Raw genomic sequence first — 19,820 nt, 5'->3', positions numbered from 1 at the left:
AATCCAATAGAAGTTCACATCCATACATCTCCCAGTCTTCCTCAGAGGAGATGATGTGCACAGGGTACGTGATGGCAGGAGTTTGCTGATGCAGGGAACACATCGCTCCTTTCCCTTAATGTCAAGTGTTCATTTAATTAACTTGCTTAGGTGACTGTATTTTGCTACCAGTTATTTTCAGTAATAAAGTGAAATTCTCTGTTTGTGTAAAACACAAGTAAAGTTGAAACTAAAGTACGTCTTCCCATTTGTAGTAGGAGGCAAGTACAATAGAGCTGCCAAGAGAGGGGCTGACTCATTACAATCCCAGACACTGTATAGAGGAATACATCACATTTCCTGTCGTAAGTCCCCTGAAAGTGCTACTATCTCCAGCTTTGGATGGGTGTGCTGGAAGTTTCTTGTCTTATTGATCTTAGTGCAGCCCTTCGTTTGTGCACACAGGATGCTTGGCTTGTGTGTGACACACTGAACTTGTAGGAGGAGTGAGAGCGTTTAGAAGTTACATCACCGTTCTCTCATCCTTAATGCCACTGCAGGTTTCCGAACCAGCCTCATGTCTTCTGCTTGTGGCCAGGGCAGTGGCTTGGTGTCAAGGCATCTCCAGGGGAATTTTGCCTCCCAGCTGCTTTTTCTAATGTGAGGACATGACTTGGTTTCTGTGCTCATCACAACTGCTTCCTCCAAGGTAAATTGCATATTAAAAATATGCTCATAGATACTTCAAAACGTGCCAAGACTATGGTCAGTGTGGGTTTCTCGGAGGTTTTTTTTGTTTGTTTTTACATTAGAAAACCATGTGGGGCCTTAAGGAGCGTGTCTTTCAGCATTGCTTTCAGAGGACCCTTTCTTCCTTAACTCTGCCACTAAAAATTCGCTTTGGACTGATGCTTGGTGCTGAAAGCTTGGCCTGAGGGTTCATTTTTCAATGTGTGAATTTCAGAAAATTGGCCATCAAAAAGAGGTGGTTTTGAACCTTTGTGAGATTTTTTTCTCCTGAAGAAAAATGCACACATTTGCACTGTCTGCTGTAGGGTCGGTGATGGTGAAGGAATTGTGCGCCCAAACCTATGTGCCCATTAGCCCTGTCCTATTTAAATTTTGAGCTGATTGTTCAGGTTCAGGCAATTTGTTGGGAAGGTATAGACAAAGACCCTGAAAATACTGACTTTCTGCAATTGATGTGAAAATAGGTGGCCAGTCAGAGGAGGGAGATCTTACACCCTGTCCTGAGGTGGACATCAGTGAGCCCGTGTAGGTGCTTCTCCCTAGGGGAAAAATCCACAGCAGACTGGATGTTATTGCTTCTTCTGCTTATGGAGCTGCTTTGTTTTAATGTGTACTTCTTGGGAAACCTGGAAGAGAATTGTGATTTCTTTTTTTCCCCCCTTCTCTGAACACACTGCAAGATCAGGCAGCAGCACTTTATATCAGGTCCTTTTGTAGAAGACAATTATTAGTCAGATGTATATGTGATGCTCATTAGTCAGATGTATATGTGATGTTTCTGTGATACCCCTAAAACTTCTTTCTGAGCCCTTAAACAAATTTGTTGTAGCAGTAGTATCTATCCATTTATCTTGCGTATTTGCAGTTGTATCTAGATGTATCCATTGGATGTCAGCTTCCTGCTCATTTGAGAATGGAGGAAGAGAAACCAAGCCATCAGGATTTCAGAGTATTTTACTCCTTTGTTGTGGAAGACGTGTTTGGGTTAACAGAAAGTCAAATTCTTTTTGGCAAATGACACAAATGTTGAATGAAAATGATTGCTTGAAGAATTTGTAAACTTATCTTTCATGTTTCTCAGTGCTGCTGATATTACTTGGGGAAAGTGAATCTGAAGCTCTTCTCAACTCAATGGGTCTTCAGTTTCACCATCATGTTTCTTGTAAGTAGAAAAATACCCAAACCAATTATAAAGATTTGCTTAAAATAGCGAAGAGGATGTTATTAATAGCAGATATAGTTTGCAGCCTGGTCCTGCGGTTATGCCGATGTTCCCCTTGGGGAATGAGGGGTGTCCCAAAGCTCCCGTGAAACGCGTGAGCCAAGGAGCATCTCTACTGCCCGGGGAGGCTCTGGGCTTGTTGCCTGCGAGTGGGGGTCGTTCGTAGTCCTGCAGGCTTGAGCCTGGGCTTAGCAGCTCCAGCCCGTCCGGCGAGGGGACAGCCCGGGCTGTGGCTCTCCCTGGGGACGAACCGGGGCTGCGGTGAGGGGCCGGGGCCGGGGCCGGGCGGCGGCGCTCGGGGCCGGCGGTTTCCCGGGCGATGGGTGGGGAGAGGAGGAGGAGGAGGAGGAGGAAGAGGAGGAGGAGGGGTCCCCGCGGCTTTATCTCCCACCCGGCTCCGCCCGCCGCCGGCTGTCTCCCGTGACCGCGCGGCACCGGCGGGCGAGCGCCGGCCCGGGCAGCGCCCATGGGCTGCGGCAACTCCACGGCCGGCGGCCAGGGCGGGCGAGGTAGGGCTGCGGGGCGGGCCGGGCCGGGCCGGGCCGGGCGAGCGGCGGGGCGAGCATCCCCGCCGTGCTGGGCAGCCCTGCGGGACCGGCGGGGCGGCGGCGGGCGCGCACCGCAGCCGGCGGGGGTCCAGCCCCCGGGCGGGGGATGCCCGTCCGAGCCGCGGGAATCGCTGCCCGCCCTCTTGCAAGAGCATCTTCCTTTGCCGAGGCTGATCCGCTTGCTCAGGGCAGAGAGGGTGATGTGGCCTGCCGCGGGCACCGGCGGCTTGCTGGTGCCCGCTTGCCGCCAGAACCGCCACCTCCGACAGGAGCTGCCCGAGGCACGGCCAGCCCAGGCCGGGAGCTGGACGTAAGGATCCCGCCGGGGGTGTCCGCTCCCTCCTCTTCGCTTCCCTATAAGGCCACGAATGTCACTTCTGAAATGAATTTGTGCCACATCTTAGCCTTTTGCTTGTTGGAGAAGTTGGAGGATATTCCATGATTGAGGTTTCGTGCATGTTAATGTGTACTGCTGGCTGGTGTGTCCAGCTGGCTCCCTTATTTGTTCATTGCTATTTTCAAAAGAGATAAGATCTGGGAAGATGGTGCTGTTGTGCTCTTCCTCCCCTCTGCCCACGCAGAACAGGAAAGTACATGGAAACTGATAAGTGGACCTTCACCCTGTAATTATAATATGAGCATTTCTCAATCATTTTTCATGCTAGCTGCATGTGGCAAACATTGCCACCTGTTCCAGTACCTTTATCAAGTCTTTCAGATGCACTTGTGAGCTTTCAGCTCTTGAAAATGTGCAGAATAATGGTTGGACAACTTAGAATTTCTGGGTCCCCATCTCTTACTGTTTTGATTTGCTTTGATTTAACCAGAGTTTCAGTGGTGTTTTGGGTGGTGCTAGTCCTGACTTGGTCCTGCCTGTGAGTGTGAGTGATGATGCCTTCTCTTGGGTGTACGTATGTGTGTATGCTTGTGGGGTGTGTATGCTTGTGGGGTGTGATGCTGTTCAACTCTGCACTACACACTCGGAGGGGAATGTGATTCTGCCATTCCTTACTCAGTTTCTGTTAAATTATTATAACTTAGCTTTTAGGTACTATGCCTATCCATCAGAGGCCTCTCTCACCCATAAAGAACACACTGTGTGAATTTGCTTGAACATTCAGTGCTCTTACTAGAGCTGTCCCATTTGCATACATGAATTCTCTCCCTTCACTTGATTCCCACATTGCTGTGACTGGAAGTTCCTACTATATATGACCAGTCTAGGTTCATACCACTGAGGTGATGCTTGTTCACATCCCATTTCTGTTTGCCGGATAAAAGCACCAGAGAAGTTCAGACAAGAATGTTGAGTCGATTATTAGTCCATTTGTGGTAGTTTCTAAGTTGATGTTGGTTTGACTGCCCTGTGGAACTTGTACCAGGGTACAAATGGGTAAATGTCAAATAGCTAACTCTGACAGCAGTATTATTTTGAACTCAAAGTTTGTTTAAATGTGTCCCTTTGCATTAGAGGTAGTTGTCTTGAACAGGTTTTGGCTTATAGATACATTAAGTATTTTCACTGACGGTCTGACCTCTTTGATAATTAAACTTATTTATATGTTATACATAAAACATTTGAACTTGCATTTTTTGGTAAATTTTGGCATGCTCTTTTGAAATATTCCACAGATCTCTAAGGGCTTAGTGTAGGTAAAAACCAACAATGCCACGTAAAACCCATCATTAGTATAATGGAATTATTACTGTTGCACTGATAGACCTCTCCAAATCCAGTGCAGCTCTGAAAGGTCCAGTTCACTTCTCACTTTCACCACTGTCAGTCAGGAATTACTCTGTGCAGGCCATGGTCTTAAAATAACAAACAGCTGGTAATAAAAGCAACATGTTGGATGTCTACTATGTATTTACTTCATTTAACATTCCTTACAAAGTGTGTCTAATAAAAATAAAATTCTTTTATAAAGGGGAAGGAGAAGACTTACCATTTTGGTTTGGAATCCTCAAACTTTTCAGGAAAATGCAACTCATAATTTGACAAAAAGATGTGACGACTGTAATTTGTAAATACAAATAAATTTTGTGGCATGCACAGCATGACTACATTTTTAATGCTAAAGTTATGACTATTCTGTAGTTAGTAATGTCAAAGCTAGAGGTACATAACATGTAATTAACCTGTAACTCTCTCTGTCATATCACAGGACTAAGTATAATACTGTAGCATACTTCACAGAACACATTAAATGTGTTACACCAACCCCCATTTTCTTACTCTAGTAAAATTCCTATTGTAGCCTAATTTGATTTTTCCAAAGCAGATGTATATATGGTGATAGTTCAGCTAATGATATTATCTTCTGTTGCATGGCTAGAATGACATCAGAGCTTTCAGCTCTATGGTCTGTGAGGTCTAAACTAATAGACATGATCTAGAATAACATTTCAGTCTGTGGTGCAGCACTCCAGAACACCAATATAACTCACAGCATTCAAATGTTCTTTCCAGAGTATCAGACAGTGGCAAAAAGCTCTTCAATTGAGAAATGGCAACTTCAGTTATCCAAATAAACTGATGTATATACATCCTTCTTAAATTATCTGGCTATTTTATATATATATATATATTATGGCTTATAGTTATTTATCTCTCAACTTGCTGTTTTCCTTATGGTTTGTTGTCTCATTTTACATATACTTCTTTCATGTTATTTCCTAGAGTTTTAGAAGCTCAAAAATAGCTCCTTTTTGTGTCTTTTAAAAATATGCTCTTAAACATTATTTTTTTTTAAATCCTGAGTTAAGGCATTTCCCTTCATTCTAATGATTCTTCAATAAATTTTTTTAACTGCCTCCTCCTTTCCGTATCTATTATAGTAGCAATGACAGCACCTTAAATTATAGTACTTTTTGGAGGCTGTCAGTCTAGCCTTAATTTAAATATATAGAGAAGCTGTTAGTCTGTGAAAAGCTTCAAGTACAGCCAAGTTATGATGAAGGAGAACTTTCATACCAAGTTTTAATAGATTTATTAACTTCAAGTTTGGTGTAATGCCCACAAAGCCATCATGCCCTTCTATTGATTGGGTCTAATCTGTGTACAGAACTCCCACCTGATAAGCTGAAGAAATAATCAATGTGAAACAAATTGATGATATTCTGTCCTCAGTTACAATGGGGGTATAAATAGAATAAATTAATTGATGTTAGAATGCGCTTCCTTACTGCTGACTGTTGGAGAACATCAGAAAGGAGCCTGCAGTAGAAAAGTCGTTCTTAACAATTGCATGTATGTGTGTGTAATTTGGAGGGGTTTTATTTGCTTTTTGTAACAATTTGATGTGCAAGAAAATGTCGTAGGGCATTGTTCATTTAAAAATATTAGGAAGGTGTTTCATAATCTACTCAAAAGTCAGGTCCTGGCATTTTTTGTATCCATTTTATTCATGTGAGTGGTTGCCTCTCATGCTTTTCATATATTTCTGAGGCTTTTGCCTCTCACCTTCACTCATGGTGTATTTCTCAGCACAGAAGAGTATCCTCAGTGGCTATAAATGTCTCTCAACCATCTTTTGCACTGGGCCTGCATTTACTGAAATCCCGCAGTGTCGCCAAGAGAAGCTGCTGTTGTTCTGAAAGCGCAAAACCTCCTCTCACCTAGTGGAAGATGCTCTGGATAAATTTGTCTTCTTTTTGACTTGTCACTGTTTAAATGCTGTGGGGTTTTTTGAGGGATCACAGATCCCTCATTCTGCTCTAGACAGAATGTTTTTCTTCTGTAATCACTGGGGCTCAGAGTAACGTGTGGCTGAATGGGCCATATTTATTTGCAGGCTCTACTCTTTCTTCTCCTTCTGCAGCTCCAAAAGACCAAAATGCAGCTGTGATCCTACTGTGTAATGGTGTGAGCAGAGAGGTCAATCAGGACAATTCAGTATTGCCTATTTTTTATGGATGTGGCTTTGTAGCTACTCTTCAATGTCTTGCTGAGGTTAGGTTAGAAAAACCAAGCAAACAAGAGCCTATCGAGATAAGGCTTGTAGGGTCAAGTGCTGCCTTTTTTTGGGCCAAGCTCTTATAGTGGGAAAAAATGGACAAGCTTTATATATGTGAGCCCTTTCTCAAGTCATTTATGGAAACCATCATATCTATGAGAGCAGTAGGCCTTGCTGCTGTGGAGCGAGCTGCAGAGTGTTTGTGGATTGGTAGTAAACAAGATTCTTTGGCTGAACTTCCAGCAGAAGGAACTAGAGCAGCAATAAAATTGTGTTGCTCACTAAACATGCAAGAGTTAGACAAGTATGTCAGTGAAGTTACAGGGTGAGGGTGAATGGATTGGACTTCACAAATAAGCTTGTCTGTATGAACTGAGATGTTTTTGGTTCCTTGAGAAATAACATCTGTGTGTAAGGAATGTTCAGGCTCCCTAATGAACAAAAACTTAGAAGTTTTTACACAGAGATTTTTTTTATAGTACACCTAGTTAAAATTGTGTTCATTTGCAAGCTCAGAACTCTTGAAGGAAGAAAACTCCTTTGTTAACTGGAAACACTCTCAGATCTATTGTCAGGTACCTTAGAGACACTTGAGTGAATTTGAGCCAAACACTTGTTTCACTTTTGCTAGTGAAAAAGAGAAATAACCCCACTGAAATTAATGGAATCCCATCAATGGAAGTGAGGATAAACTAGTTTGCTGTGCTTATAAAAAAGTAGAAAACAATGTATTCCTTTTTATATGTACTTTTAAATTTATTGTAAAAGTAAAACGGATCTCTTAAAAAGTGAATTTGTTTTTATCATACTCAGTTCTCAAAGTTTTTTGTGCAAAATGCATTTCAAAACACTGCAGTGATTTTTCAGTAGTGTACCCTTGCTAATATTCCAAGAAAACAAGTGCTGCCATGTGTGAACATTAGTGGCATATTTCCAAACACAGTTTTTTATAGCTCTACACAGAGCCCAGGCTGAGGGGTTTGAGTGACATCTCCCATCTCCAGAGTGAAGATGGATTTGTACCATAATGCATTGAAGACAGGCATGGCACTGATCATGGACAGGGCACTGAGGTGCACCCAGTGACTGACTGGAGCTTGATTATCACCTCTGGAGAGTGTAGAAGTGCTGTTGGCACACAATTCTTTTCCCTTGGCTTGAGGTTTCAGTTTGTGTATTAAACACTGTACTTTTGCTGTACTTCCTGCAAGCAAGACACATTTTTCCAATGGGCATCCAAGGTGCTTAGACTCAGAAGAGTCTTGGCAAAGGCCTCTAAATGGGCCATGTACCTTTTTAGAGAAACTGATTTTGTTTGCAGAGAATTTAGACTAAAAAATAAGAAAGTTATGGCCCTCATGCAGGCACGGCAAAGGAATAGTTTCTTCTGGAAAAAATAAAAATCCTGCTAGCTCCAGCTAGGCTTTTCAAAAGACATGTTGTCTGAAGTGTTGCTGATGCCTGGGCTCTCTCTAGGGGTACAAGGGGGTGCCCTGAAGGCTCATTGCTGAGTTGAATGGATGAACTGGCCTCGGTAGCAGATGTCTCCCTACATTGACAGAGACTGAGCTCGCACAGCAATGCCAGCCTTCCACCTGGACACAATTAATTTGGGAGGTTTACATGTAGTGCTTTATAGATGTGCCCACAAAGCCAAAAGGTCTCAGAGGGCTGCCTGGTGGAGTAAAGCTTTGAAACAAAGGCCTGAGCTTATTGTGACTTGAGATGCTCCCTCCAACTTCCATAAGGCTTTCTGCTGATACATGTAGCCATACTGAGATTGTGCTGACTCTGGAAGCAAGACTAACAGAAGAAAAGTGTACAGTCTCATACAAGTCTAGTCTGTATTGTTGCTGGCAAAAGGAGGGATAGTCACAGCGTAGGAAATGGGAATAACTTTGCGTTCAGGAATTAGCTGTAAAGGGTGATGTTTTCTGCCATTCAAGCAATCCATTCAGCTAGACAGCCAGAAAGCCTTGCAGGTCTATTTCTTCCTCTTGTTTAACATGAGAATGCAAAAGGCATATTCTTACACATCAAAGAGAGATGAAAGGTATTTGCTGTTTATATACATTTTTTGCCAGCAGAAGAAATAAAAGTCTTCCAAAAAATGAAGTACCATGGGAGAAAAAAACACAACCTACCTCCAAACTCAAAACATCTCTGGGATTGGCTGCTTCCGTTTCTTCAGAGTGAGCTCGGATCACTTTTTCCAGCTAAGTACTAAGAGGAAAGGAGAAGTGAAAGGTTTTTCTAATGTCTGCCCTAACTTTTGTAATTAAGAGAAGGGATTATTTACGGGTTACTCAGCTGAATTATATACTAGCAAGAGCAACATAACATTAGTAACTTGGGAGGAGTAAGAAAGAGTTTGTATTTGGGTAAATGTTTGTCTCCCAGCAAGAAACATTTGAGTCACCAAAACAAAAAAGTCAGTCACTCATACCAGGCAGCCAGGTGGCAGCTTTTGTCTCTTTGGTTTTTTGTTAAATAGCAAGATGAATTAAGGGGTGGTTGATCTCGTTAGGTGTCTGGGGCTTTGGATGGGTTGTGTCCCAATGTTTATATTATTTCTGTCTAGTCATTTTATAAAACTTTGTTTATCTGTCAGGAAGAACAAGGCAGCATTTTACACATGTGGTGCCAGCTCTACAACTGCATCAAATGGCAGAATAATCAGGCATTTGGTTAGCTGTGCCAACTTTGTGACAGACAAAACCACCAGAGTTCTGAGCAAATGGAATCATATAAAATTCACAGATTATTTTTTTCTTATGTTGCTCCCATCTTCAGTGACTGCACCTGGGCACTGGTCCACAGCAGCATCATTCTCACACATGAGAGTCTGGCCCAGATGTGGTAGATTTAAGAGATCGAGCGGATTGTCATTAAGGATAAACTGAACAATCATGACAAATGTGTTCTCTTACAGTAGCAAATTTTTGTTGCTATTTCTGTGTTGTTTAGGATAGAAAGACAGAAAAACAGTTACTGCACTCTTGGTTGGTTTAGAGGATTATGCCATTACCTGCTAAACGTGTTTTGTTTTGTTTTGTTTTTTTTTTCTCTAGGTGCTACAGGGACTACTAAAGACGTGTAAGTACTTACTCTCCTCTACTACTTAAAATATATAACCCTGGACATATTTTCAGTCATACTAGCCTTATACTGGATTTAGTCATACATGATTCATCTGGCTTCTAACATATAATCAACACAACCTGATGTTTACTGTCCTTAGTGACAGCTTTCATCTCCACAAAACAACTCCTTGTCTTGTTTACTTTTCTAGAAATTTATTTGCTTGTTATTTCTCTAATAGAAATTTCTCTCCTTCTGTTGAGACTGTTTTCTAGAAGAGCTGGTTATGTTACTTCAGACTGCTTTTCCCCATCATATGCCAGTGCACCTTTTTCCAAAGGCTATGTAATTGTATGAAGGCAGCACATAAATTTCCATCGGGCCCATTGAAGATTTAGAAAGCCACCGAGACAAACTGCCCCTCTTTGCATGAGACCCACTAACCCATCCAACTTCCTTTTCAGAGTACCCACCTTCTCTAGGTATTCTCTACATTAAAGATAGTATCTATTTGTTTGACATGGGGTAGCAGAGGGCAGCCCTACCCATCCTGTTTTTCTCTAAATGTGCAAGGTCTTTTTTAGGGCTATACTTATTTGCTGATACAGGAATGCACAGGAACAGCTTAATTCAGCCATAAATGTATTTTTCTACCAAAGAAAACCATAAAGAACTCCTCCTGAGGTCTTGTCTTCTCCTATTTCATGTAACCGGTATTTGTCACTAGAGTTTGCTACTGAGGGACCTGGGAAAGATTGTTATGTTATGCAATAGGAACACCCTTTGGTTTTATTTACTTCGCTTAGAATAACTCCTCTAATTAGATGGAGGAATCCTGGTGTAGAAATGAGGGCAGTCAAGTCAGATAAACAAGTGGAGGGAAGAGCTTAACAAGAGGCTTGTGCTTGCTATTACAGAGCGAGGACAAGAGGACTAACAACAGGTGTCACTTGGCTGATCAACACTGTTGCCACAGATAGTCTTGAGATCTGTCTTACCTCTGTAGTCTGTTTTCTGGGCTTGCAGTGCCAGACAAGAAATAAATTACAGAAGGCAATCTTATAAGGAACCTCTTCTTGATGCAGCCTGCAGCATCACTGCCCTCAGTACTCCTGTATTTACAAACCCACTGGTTTAATTTACAGCAGGACATTATTTATTGTTCAGTTTAGATGGTTTAAGGACTGACTTAGAACTGCATCTTTCTTTTTGCTCATAAGTAGGTTTAAATTTCAAAATCTCATGCACTGTTGAATTATGAATGTTGTAGGCATGTTCCTGTTCTTAAAGGTATGGGAATGTGTAGAACTGTGTGTATATATAGAACTGTATTTAACTGTGTGTAAGCATTTTTAGAGCCTGACTGCAGGAGTTAAAATGGGAACATCCTACTTATTAGTGTGAGTTCATCTGCCATGCTTCAAAATAGTATCAAGATAACTTAGAAAAAAAATTAATTACTAGTGCAGTCTTCAACAAAGTGAAAGGGTCAGTCCTGGAGCTATTACTCATTCAGATTAAGGATAGTGGAGGCAGCCAAACAGCCCATATGAGTAATAGCAAGGTTGAACCTTCTCATCAGATATTAGAAACACACACCTACTAAAGGAAAGGCAGTGATGACCCAAAAGCCCTAATCAGGCATTCTAATACTTAGCAGATTTTTATGAAGGAAGGAAATTATCAGAAAAATTATTTTCATTTCATAGAAATTAAAAAAGCAGATTTATATTAACTAATATTATAGATCCACAAAACCTTTTTACACCTTTTTATTTTCATCAGTTAAAGCTTCTCTTTAAATAACCCTTTTTTTTCTTTTGCTGTCAAATTTCAGTCATATCAGTTTTGATCCAGAAAAACATTTAGGTGTGTCCATCCTTACATGCTTTTTGATACCAAATCTGGTTATTCTAATGTGAGGTTTCTCATTTCTTGACTGTGACTCATTGCCAAAGCATCATGTCTCCTGGAGTGAGCAGCCAAATGGAAGGGGAGGGGGCTGGATCCTGCTCTGAGCCTTCCTGGGTGACAGTGGAGAAGCTGCTTTGCCCTCTGGGCCTGGAGTTTCTCCACCAATAAGATTGGGGTGATGATATGATCTTCCTCTGAAAGGGCTCTTCCTCTCTGAGGGCTGTGTGGTGACAAGGACATCTGCTCTGAGAACGTGTGTGCCCTCTCTGCTCCAACCCAGAATCTGCCAGACAGCTTCAGCCCATGCTCCTGCCCCACTAATAAAGAAACATTCATCACTGCTAATTGGGAAAGCCTAGCTGTAGGAAAAGTAAAGGATATGCTAGAAAGTAAGGCAATGCCTGTGGTATCAGTGTGTGGCTGAGTCTGTGTGAGGATTCGTTACAGTAGGAAGGAAAGGATACAGCAGTTCAAGCCTGTTTCAAAATATTGAGAGGAAATGCATCAAATACAAATTAAAGGCCCTTGTTCACAAGAAACACCAAGAATCTGAGGAGTAGTTGTCTGTCACTTGTTCAAAGTTCAATGAATCATTTCTGGTGGGACTACTGAGCACAGCTAGAAAGAGTCTCTATAATGCTCGGCACAAACACAGCCATAAAAGCTGAGGTAAGAAAAATGTGGATGGAAAGAATTGGTGTGAATGCCTGTCATCTGACATTTAAAATATGTGAGGAATGGTAGCTTCTTTTACCATCAAACGGACATAGGACTGATGGATGTAAAAGCTGACTGATGAACAAAGTGGGCTTTTCAGACTTTGGGTGACAGAAAGTCTCTTGGGACAGACAAAACCTTACCAAAAGAAGGTTTATTATTCAGCTGTAAATAGAATGCCATTTTGTGGATTTGCTGTTAAATCTGCCCATTAGCTCCAGGACTCTATCCATGCTACCTGCTGAAAACCGTGCTCTTGGCTCCTCTGCCGATGTCAACAGCGTCTGAGGCAACGACACAGCAGCCAGTCAGCACGAAGCTCCTTGAACTCTTAAGTTCCTTTTGCTGTCTATTCCTGGTGCAGAAAGTTTATCCTAGCTTGCTGTCCCTGGAGGACTGCTGGACTCCTTTGTCCATGTGAGCCCAGGAGATGTGGCAATGGGAGCACTGCCGAAACCAAAGGAGCTTCTCTCCAGTCTCACTCCCACGTGGTCGAGCGTTGCTGTTGTGGCTTTGCTCCCTGGAGCCACCCGTGTTCACCCAGCCTGGGCACACGAGCAGCACCTGCCTCAGTGGCTCAGCAGACACTAAACATGCAAAATTAGTGGGCACCCTGCAAAAGGGTGAGCCATCGTGTGTGAATGTGTGTAGTAAATAAACTGGGGCAGCATTCCTTCCTGAGCCCCCAGGAAGGTGTGTAAAATGGCTTATTCCTTAAGTGCCATCATCCAAATTTTTCTTTCTTTTCCCTCTCACACTCCCATGTTACTCCTATCTCTGCTCACTCCCTCTTTTCTGGCAGGGCTACAACAGTTTGCCCCCAGTCACTGCCCAGCCCAAGAGTTGTCGTCTGTGCAATCCCAGATTATTTTTGCTTTCATGCATTTGAAGAAAAAGGTATTGCAAAATTACTACTTTGATTTATAGCTAGTAAGAGGAAAAGAAGAAAGCAAAATGTTTTAAAACCCTCTTGTCTGCTTAATCACAGACCTGGATAATTTGTTTTGGTGAGAGAATTATAGTAATGGTCTGTGATGCCATATTACAAAACATTTCTGGAACAGAAAAAAATGGCCCTGTTTCCTACCAGGATATTTTTTTTTAAAAAAACCCATTGACATTAATTTCCTGTTGGACAATATTGATTATTATTCTTACAACGCCATTTCAGAGGCTTCAAGCTGTGCCTGAAGTAGTTGGCGCTTTTAAAGGACTCTTTTCTCTGGACAGTGGTTAATCTGGATTATAGAAAATGTTCCCAATTGTATGAGAAAATCAATCCTGTGACACTTTTGGTTGGTTCAACAGAAATGATTGTTTATGATCTTTTGGGACCCAAAGTCCCTTTCCTTAAGTAGAATTTGTTTTCCCCCCTAAAAATACATCCTCATTTCCACCCACTGATATACACAGGCTTTCCATTTTCTTCAGGAGAAACTGGCCCACACTGTGACAGAGCAGCTTCACAGTCCTCATGAAAAAATGTCTCTGCATTCTCTGTCAGTGTGTGTGAAGACTGTAATATGACTTAGGTGACTACATGGGGTCACAGGAAATGGGAAATGCCTTCTGAAATGTCTCTGGTTCTTCCAGGAAGGGAGGCAGGAGGCCAGGGAATGAGGAGTTTATTGATCAGTCTTTCTTGAATGGTAAGATGTAGACAAAGACAGCAGACAAGGAGTGCTATGTCCTGCATAAATATAATTTAACAAAATTGCAGAATAATAAGATTTACTCCAAGCCTCAACTATTAAAAGGACCTGTGTACCCTTACTCACTGTGGTGATGCAGAAAGGATAGTTGATAATGTTCTGCCCCTTAGGAAGAAGGTAGATATCAGAAAATTTCCGAGGTGTAGCAGTATTTTTCAGGCATTTGTTCCCCTCCCAGGAGGTTTAAGGGCATTTTCTTGCTCTTAAGAATGCATCTTGCTATGAGCCCTCTGCTCTTCAGGCCAAAATCCCACTGACCTCAGGGCTCTGTAAGGGCATAGAGCCCCAATAATTAAACAGCAGGCACATCAACCTTTTAGAGTAAATAAATCGGTCAGAGACCCAGCTAAAGTGAAGCTGTTGCCCCATCCATACCCAGTCATAGAAGTAGAGCTCAGAATCCAAATTTTTAATCAAAGGAGGGTGAGTGATTTGTGTTGTGACTGGTGTTGGGACACAGACTGAGACTGCAGCACAGGCATTGCACACTGAAGGAGTAGGAATAAATTCTTTGTACTTTTTTATTACCTTTGCCTTCACGTCAGTGCTGGTTACTTTAACCCCTGCTCCCTTTCAGCTACACTGAACAGTACATAACTGGGAGGAATCAAAAACAGTGACTCTATTGATCTGCAGACTGACCTGTGATTTTGCCCTAAAGTTAAAGGAGAAGTAATTTCCCATTTATATGGGATTAATAACAGCATTTGGTCTGCAAACAACAGGAATTGCAGTGCCTCAATTTATAGAGACCCTGTAACAGCTTATGGCTTCTGTAATAGCTGCTGTGTATGTTTCTCTCTCCTCATCCTCACTCACATGCCAGCACAGACACCCAGTCCCTCTCTTTCCTCTTTTAGGGGAATAGCAGTCCAGGCTTGTTCCTGTTACATGCAGAGCCTTAATGTTCTTTTCATGTGGGGAGTAGTGTGGAGACTCATTTAGGAGTAGTGTTAATTCATGTGGCTCTGCTCCCAAATCTACTTTGAGATCTCACTGGTGGGGTCATAAAAATTAAGCTGCATCTTTTCTCAATCCTTTATTTCTTCTGTACTGTATATTAGAAAATTGTACCTTTTTAAACCTGTGTGAGTACTTTGTTGAATGGTGGACGTCCTAATTTAAACTGGGATCAGTAACAGTTCTTCCCTTGCTTCTGAATTTACCCACATGGACATGAAAGAAACAGTCTGCTAACATGCTTTGTATATTTTGATGTTGCAGAGCGGAAGAATCCATATCAGATGATGACAAAAGGAGGTAGGTGCTTTGCTCAACCAGGGTTGGCTTTATTTGCAGTAGGCTGCAGCGAGTTCTGCCACCAGTTCTTCATCCTTCCTTCCCTTCCTTCATCCTTCCTTCCCATCCTTCCTTCCCTCCTTTACTCCCAGCAACACCAACAAAGCAGAAGAGAAACAAAAAAAGAGGAGGAAATCTCACACAGAGTCGAGTATTGATGAGTCCACCCAGCCTGTTATTGAGCTGGGGAGGTGGGAACTTTGTGGCAAAAAGAGCACATTATCTCACAGCTGTAGGTGGTGTGCTCTGTAAGGGCTGCTGGCCTCTGCCTTCACACCAGCGCTGCCACAGAAGGTGCCATTAGCGCTTGTGGGAGATCTCTGCTGGGCTGGAAGCTGAAGGAAGTATGAGTCTGTCATCAAGCAAATTAGAAATTGGCTTAGACCGCCAGGAACCGGAGGAGGTGTGATTAATTCCGCACCTAACAGGGCAGAGCAGTGTAAAGGGAGTCTCTGCAGGTAACTCCAGGCACAGTAGAGGCTTTAAGGACCATTTTTTTACCTCCCTTCATCGATCCCTGCTTTTCATACAGGGCTCTTTGGAGCCAAAAAGTATTCTCTGCAAGTCCATGAAGGCGGGAGGGTTGGGGCATGAAAGTACCTAAGACACTTGTGCTCCTTTTTACTAACAGTTTTCTCCAAGTGTGACCCTAAGCAGGGGCAGGCAGGTTGCATTTATTAATGAGGTCAAAGTGCTATTGAACTGGTGTGCATTGTTTGAAGTGTGGTGCTTTGGTGGTCCCAGTGTCAAGCATCAGTGTCAGACTAGCTCTGTCCTCATCTGGGTATACTCAGAAGAAGCTGGGCAGGTGGGGTTTATTAATTGTCACAAGGCAGCTGGGATCTCATGATAAACATCAGGAATTTGAGTGAAAAGCTAGCTCCTTCCACAGGGAGAAGTGTCCCAGCTGAGCTCTGATGTAATTGTTTCTCACCAGGAACTACGGCGGGGTGTACGTAGGCCTGCCGTCGGACGCGGCTGCCATGGCTCCCAGTCAGACGAAAGCTGCACCCAAAGGTACTGCCACGTTGTGGATTTATTTCCCCTTGCTTTCCAGGGATCATTTTATCTAGTAGGATAAGTGTCCTTTAAAAATCAATTATTATTTCAGACAGACTGGCTAGCCTTGAATCCTCTTAAGGCTGTGGGGCTATTTATACTCGTCAAAGGGACTGTTCCCTTTTATTTAAAATTTAACACTCTTTTGCAGAAGGATCCTACAGCAGATGCTGACAGTGTAGGTACATGGTCTTCTGAACATCTTCTTCACTCTCTGACTGCTCTGTGAATTCAAAGAAAACAAAACCCTGTTAGGACTAAGAGGCTGTGATAGATGCACTTGCAGAGCCCCAGCGCTATTTTTAGTTTTGAAGGTATTTACTTGCATTGTGGTGAATTCCAGTAATAACAGTTAGTAAGTGCTTGCTTTCAGGTTTATTTCTGTTCTTAAATGAAACCCAGCAGAAACTGTTTCTTTTCCATGTTATATTTTTGAGCAGTGGGAAAAAGCATTAGATTTATAGCTATTTAATTGACAAGTCATAAACATGTAATTATGAAATAATGTAATATTCTTTTGATTTAACACAAAAAATGCTGCTGTCACATATGTGCAGCACAGAGTTTAGTCACTGACTGGTGCTTTCAAAATTTGCTGCAAAACAAGAAAATGAAAACCAGTAAGACTTTTAACCAAAATAAAAGTAGCTGGTTTTGGAACAGTACTAACTAAACAAAATGCATGTTTTGTTGTTTATTTTAAGATTTATAACTATCTTTGTCTTTCATTTTCTAATTAAGATTAGAAGGAAATAAAGACATCAACATGCAAACAGCCTGAGGTACAGTATGTTTTGATTAACATTATGTGCTTGGCATGCATTTGTTGAACAGAACGAGGCAGCAATGCTCCCTGTGATGCTCTAAGTTGGTCTGGGAACCACCAAGTTACATCTCCAGCTGCATCGTAACTTCTCAAGGCTGAACCAGGGACCAGTTCTCAGTGGGTGCAGATATAAATTAGACAGTAGTAAAGTTGTCTTCTTGGTGAGAATTGAGAAGCAAGGAAACTCTGTATTACTTCATTTGGGAGTAAATAAAAATCAAATGTCCTAAGTGGTACTCAGACCTCCCATGAGAGTTGAGAGACATCAGCAGTGCTTAGATCAGCATCTGCAGAGACAAAGATTTTTCCAGGAATGAGGATTTTGCAGTTAGAAAACATCTCCTTTTGTGGAAGGACCTTAAACACCATAGTGTGTCACCCACTAAGTAATGTATTCGAGCTTTCCCCTTGCTATGGGAGTATCTTTGGGGGCTTAATTTTCCACCAGCTATAATAGGACAATGAAGATTTATAGGCTCTATTCCTGAGTGAAGAGTTTTGACTAACTAAGTTTAAAAAAAAAAAAAGCTTTATAAGTTCATGTCTGCAGAAAAAATAAAAACCAACCAAGTTTCCATTCAGTACTTGAACTAAATAAACATTGACAAATTTTGATAGGGAACTGTTTTGATGTCAAGCCAGTGGGGAACTGAAAATTATTAAGCTGCCAACAATTTCCATAAGAAGCAGAGCCTTTTCCCAATTTAGGTGAAGAGCCAGAAACAGTTTTGACTGGTCCTGGTGCTGGATGCAGGCCTTGTAGAGCAGAACACATAAGTGCCTTTATTATATGAGTGGTTAAAACCCCAGAACTTTTGTAGGAGCAGTCCTAAACAGGGAGAACTTCAGGTGGTCTCCATGGCTAATTTCAGTAATCTGGCTGAGATGTCTAAGCTAGAAACACCATCACCCTTGACCAGGCCAAGGCTCGAGCACCATCTTGAGACTGCAGCTTTCCATCTGTGGTTTATGAACAGAGTCTGAGTTACTTAGGTCCTTGCCTAGGTGCTTTAGTGGACTGCTTGAGGCTGCATAGAACAAATAATTTGACATTTTTTTTGCTATTGAAAAAATAGCTGAAACTGTGCTTTGCCTTCATTCATGCAAGATCAGAGCTTAGCTGCTGACTCAAGTCTTACCCAGAACAGCAGCTGCACAAGTTTGTGTGTGTGTGTCTGCAGTTCATGGACTACAAATCTCTCAGCTTCTAGTGGTGACCTAGTTCTTTGGCTTATGTATAGAACGTTCCTGTATTACTTTTCCACTACTGCTTTACGACTCTACCTAAATCTGATCCTTTTTTTTTTTTTTTTTTTTTAACAGTCTATTAAGACCAGTTGCCAGTGCTTTGGAGAGAGCTGTCTTTGTGCTGAAGATTTTGATATTTACACAGCCTTCTGGAAAGCAAGAGAGATCAGAGCACCAAAAAATCCAAACTGTTGCAAGTTCCAACTACGGGTAAAGCTTAAAGTACAGCGCTGAATGCGTTTCCAATGATAGTTGCATTATGGAAACCTCCTGCTGTTCTCCATTGAAAGATGAAATTAGTGAACTCATGGTGGATGTTTCTGCACAAGAGCTAACTTTGATGATCTGCAACTTATTTCTCTGTGGCCATATTGCAGATTCCATCAGCTATCAGCTACGCTTCATATATTTCCTCGAACAAGTTTGATAGATTTTATATAGAAAACCATCACTAGTGTCCACTCAATAGTTTCTATGGTAGGTTCCTGTAAATTAATTGTTATTTTACTTCAGAGTAATATATTTGACAAGTTTGCATCTTTTTGGGAATATTGCAAATTTTAATATTTTTTCTGTGAAATATTAAAAATAGGATGAAACAAGCTTAAGACCTTAAGGTTCTTTATAATTATTACTGTCCCTTTTATACCATGAGACAAATATTAGTGTTTAATTTTCACCTTGTAAAATGATGTTGCTCAAGGAAATTGATTCAAATAAGAACTATATACTTCATTGTATTATTTACATGTATGTTTATATTTTACTTTACTTTTATAAAGCATTACATGTAAAAAAATACTAGCAAAATAAACTATTATGTGTTCCATTCAATGTAATAATAATATGTCCTTGCATAAGGCTGAAGTGATGGTATTTTCAGAGATAATGGGATTAAACTCCAGTGCTGCATCCTCCTGACCTGTAGAGGATTTTTGATCACTGTTAGAGTTTTGTATCCCTGTCTCATCTGAAAGCATCTCCAGTATGGCAAATTGAAACAGAATGAGCATTATTACTACTATAGCAAATTGTTCAGGTTTTAAAATTCATTAAGTTAATAGCAATTGTAAGTTTCACATAGGACATAAAACAGATTGTACATTTACAAATGGCTGAATAAGTATTTCAACTATTAAAGCTTTTTGCATTATTCTTTAGTCAAACTCTTTTTAATGGGACTTGATATGCCGTACACTTTAAATAATCAAATAAACAAAAAACCCCACCCAATCTGCACCATGTTAATATATTACTGTACATTCATGACCATTTTTAAAATTAAAAGAAAGCAGCAAACCAGAAAATTTGGACATGAAGAAATAAACCACTGTGAACCATGAAATTCCTCCCCTTTTCACTGATACCCATTACTACCAATCAACTACCATTGACTATGATTTCCAGTAACTTTCAGCTTTCACTTTTATACAGAGGTAGCTTGATGTGAGGCTTGTAAAAAGAGATATTTAAAATTATTCCTTGCTTGTCCTCTTTTAATTATTTGTG

At 41.4% G+C, this 19,820-nt stretch overlaps 1 protein-coding gene across 2 annotated transcripts; it reads left to right on the top strand.

Annotated features, from left to right (window-relative positions):
* Positions 1-2,316: 2,316 nt before the first annotated feature.
* On the top strand, positions 2,317-19,464 carry C5H12orf75 (chromosome 5 C12orf75 homolog). 2 transcript variants are annotated; one of them, XM_064420450.1, is made up of 6 exons: positions 2,317-2,460; positions 9,527-9,551; positions 15,104-15,139; positions 16,116-16,195; positions 16,984-17,019; positions 18,387-19,464. In XM_064420450.1, exons 1-5 carry the CDS (start codon positions 2,418-2,420, stop codon positions 17,016-17,018), a joined length of 219 nt encoding a protein of 72 aa, XP_064276520.1. In that variant the 5' UTR covers positions 2,317-2,417; the 3' UTR covers position 17,019; positions 18,387-19,464. The 2 variants fall into 2 exon arrangements, with proteins under 2 accessions (XP_064276520.1, XP_064276521.1); XM_064420451.1 differs by having other exon boundaries at positions 16,979-17,019.
* Positions 19,465-19,820: the final 356 nt, after the last annotated feature.

The sequence above is a fragment of the Passer domesticus genome, chromosome 5 (assembly GCF_036417665.1).
Source record: "Passer domesticus isolate bPasDom1 chromosome 5, bPasDom1.hap1, whole genome shotgun sequence".
Lineage (NCBI taxonomy): Eukaryota > Metazoa > Chordata > Aves > Passeriformes > Passeridae > Passer > Passer domesticus.
Note: the sequence above shows the minus strand (reverse complement) of the source record. Positions and strands in the feature narration are given on the sequence as shown.